Source organism: Drosophila miranda, chromosome XL (genome assembly GCF_003369915.1).
Source record: "Drosophila miranda strain MSH22 chromosome XL, D.miranda_PacBio2.1, whole genome shotgun sequence".
NCBI lineage: Eukaryota > Metazoa > Arthropoda > Insecta > Diptera > Drosophilidae > Drosophila > Drosophila miranda.
This window is the reverse complement of record NC_046673.1, coordinates 19,571,326-19,574,470: the sequence shown is the minus strand read 5'-3', so window position 1 is coordinate 19,574,470 and position 3,145 is coordinate 19,571,326. Positions and strand designations below refer to the sequence as shown.

The 3,145-nt window shown below is 46.0% G+C and overlaps 1 protein-coding gene across 1 annotated transcript; it reads right to left on the bottom strand.

Moving 5' to 3' along the window:
* Positions 1 to 354: 354 nt before the first annotated feature.
* Positions 355 to 1,798, bottom strand: LOC108165158 (pepsin-2B). Its single transcript, XM_017301225.2, has one exon. It carries the CDS (start codon positions 1,763 to 1,765, stop codon positions 515 to 517), a length of 1,251 nt encoding a protein of 416 aa, XP_017156714.1. The 5' UTR covers positions 1,766 to 1,798; the 3' UTR covers positions 355 to 514.
* Positions 1,799 to 3,145: the final 1,347 nt, after the last annotated feature.

The window sequence follows — 3,145 nt, the reverse complement described above, 5'->3', positions numbered from 1 at the left end:
AGCACAAAAAATAACATCACATAAATAATGCGCTCATTGAGTTCCACTTTACTTCACTTCAGTTCAGTTTCAGAGTTTCAGATCAGTTCCAATTTCTGTTCTTTCTGGGTTCTGTCTTCGTTTTTCACAATAAATCACATGGTCCAATTAGGCCCGCTCAATTTGCGATCGCTGATCCCCGAGGAGTTGAAAAAACATTCCAGCAAAGCAAAGCCATAGGCCCTCCGCAACTCAATTAGGTCGACGCTGAGGCTGAGGCTGGAGCTGGGGCTGGGGCTGGTCTTAAACGTTCCGGCCAAAGTAGGATTTGTAAGGAGAATTCACATTACTTACAACAGTGTGTAACATATCGTATCGTATCGTATCATATCGTTTATTTATATAGAGAAAAGAGAATGATGGGGCAACCAATATTCGTGTTATCTACAGTGCATGATTAATTTGCCATCGACATACTTTGGGTTGTGATTCACACTTCTATTCGTGGGTATTTCATAGTTACTTTGATGATCGTTTAGTTCTGCAGGTTACACAGCTTCCAAAATCCACAAAGAGCTGCTAGGCAGAAGATCTTCAAGAGTGAGAAGGCTCCCAGAACACTTCCGGAGTTCACTGAGGCGAAACCCAAGCGATTGTTGCCCAAATCGAATTCTGTGTAGTGGCGGCCAATGAAGATATCGCCCAGAATCCAGAAATCAGTGCCCTGTATGTACGAGATGCCCAGGGTACATTCGCTATCCAATTCCACGATGTACGCACTGGGTGGGATCTTGAAGGGTACACCGCTTATGGTAATGGTCAGGGTGGGCAAGGATGGAACGTCAGCGCAGGGAATGTTCTGATTAACCATCGATGTGATCTTCAGATAGATGGAGTACGGAGCAATGAGGAGCGAGGTGCCCGTATCGGCCACTGCCTGGCAGTACGTGCACAAGGTAGTGCTGCCAAAAGTGACGCCGTCCATTAGGAACTGCCAGTAATTCCTGCTGGAGACGGGAGCATAGACCAGTTTGCCCTCATAGAGCGACGGATCGGAACCGCCCAGAATGAGCTCTCCTCCATAGCTCGCTTTCGAGGTGCCATTGGTTTTAAGATAGAAGGAGAACACGGGCGCATCCACCAGTTTCTCGCTCCACAAATTGTAGAACGGCGGTACAACTCCGTCAACGGCCAGGCTGGAGTAGGCCATGCCAAAGATGCCGTCGAACGAGGCATCTAGCAAACTAGTGCCCGTCACTATGGTGGCCTCCCCGAACATTTGGCGGGGAATTTTCAGTCCAGCCACGGTCACCACATCCGTGGAGAGGATGCCCGACACGCTGCCCGAGCCATAGGTGATGGAGAAGGCGGTCCCATTGACTTGATATGTGGTGGAATCCGCGGATGAGTATGTATTGTGATAATAGCAGTCAGCACTAGCACAACCCACGCTGGGAATCCACAGATTGGAAGACCCCGTGTCGAACTGCACCATGAAATTCTGAGGCGGGGTTCCGATGCTGATGCTGCCGTAATACTGAAGATTATTAACGTTTGACAGGGTCTCCACAGAGTAGTTTCCAGCGGTGGTGTTTGTAGTGCTACTGACATTGCTCTGCACTAGGTTGTATTTCCTCAACACAAGCTCGCGCTCGGCTATGAGGCTTTGGCGGGTCCGCACATACTTCTCCGAGCGGCGCACGGGTATCCGGTGCAGGGCCCCCGCCACCAGGCCTAGAACGGTCAACAGGGCCAACGCCGTAACTTGGGTGCTTCTGCTGGTCATGTCGCTTGCCCGGTTAACTTCGACTAACTGTTGGGCCGCTATATGCCTGGGCCTTTATACGCCGCTCTACAAATCTTCTTCAGATAACATTTCGTGAATGTCTAGCACGAAAGGGGACTTACGCACACATACAGTGCACTTGTATGCACCAATTACCATTTTACTTTCCATTGCTTTCGGACTTTGTATCGATCACTAAGAAGATATGAATGTCTATCGCTAATCGGTTAGTATATCGAAAATCGAATATTGCGGTCTGTATCTTGGTTTGTTATCTAAGAAATATGATTTATGCAACTCGATATGCACGAGTTGAGTCAGTTACAGTGCGTTTCATAAGAAAATATAAAGATACAATTATTTGACAATTTATTTGGCAACCTATTATCTGTCAAGTCCAATGCTGCCGAGCCACAGTGTAGGAATAGCTGTTATCAATTTGTATAAGATATATGTACATGTACACATAAGTGTAACAATTTCACTTAGTCATTGTCAGTGGTGTCGTTAACTTTCCTATCAGTTTGTTATCAGACCCACAAACGCGCCACTGATTCACTTTTCAGATAAAAAAGAAAATCCTTCAATGTTATATTAATCCCTTACCAAAATTTCGAGGCATACATATGAGATATAGATAGCTGGGATATGGATAGAGGTGTAGGGAATCACCCAACGGACCCCCAAACAGAAAACAAAGAAAGTTCGAAAAGTGACAATTACAATTTCCTATTCTTCTCAGAAACGTATAACTTTTTTACAGATTTCTTAAAGAAGTGGTTTTATTCAAGCAATCATTAAACGATCATCAGACTAACACAAACAAAATATTTCGAATGAAAAAAACTATTGTACTTTCATTTTTAGAGATATATTCATATGGTAATCTACCTGACTTCCTGTCCGCATATTCGACATGGAATATGGATAAAATGTTAATTAACTTGCTGTCCGCTGGCTAATGGAGATGTCAAGATGGAAGACAAGAAGCCTGGTCATCCTCAAAGTGTGGGAGAATATTTATGTGAGGATTGTGAGAGGACCCACCAAGATGTGGCATGAATGAAAGCGATACGCCACAAGGAGTTATTGTGTTTAATGTATGCACAGTGCGAGTGTCCTGCGCCAGGACAGGACAGGTAAAAGGACACAGGGCACAGCGATCACAGGGGAGCGGTCCGCAGTAGGTAGTCTATGCAGCCGTTGCCCTAGGTGTTGGTGTAGGTGTAGGTGTAACCCACTTGATCCGGCATGACCTAATGTTGCACTACACACAATGGGCCATGATGAGGCCGCTTTGTCGCCCGTGCGGCAATGTCAACTTGGATTCGTTGCGCTACCAGCAAGAGATCCACCCAGGGCTGCCAGATTCCTGTGTGG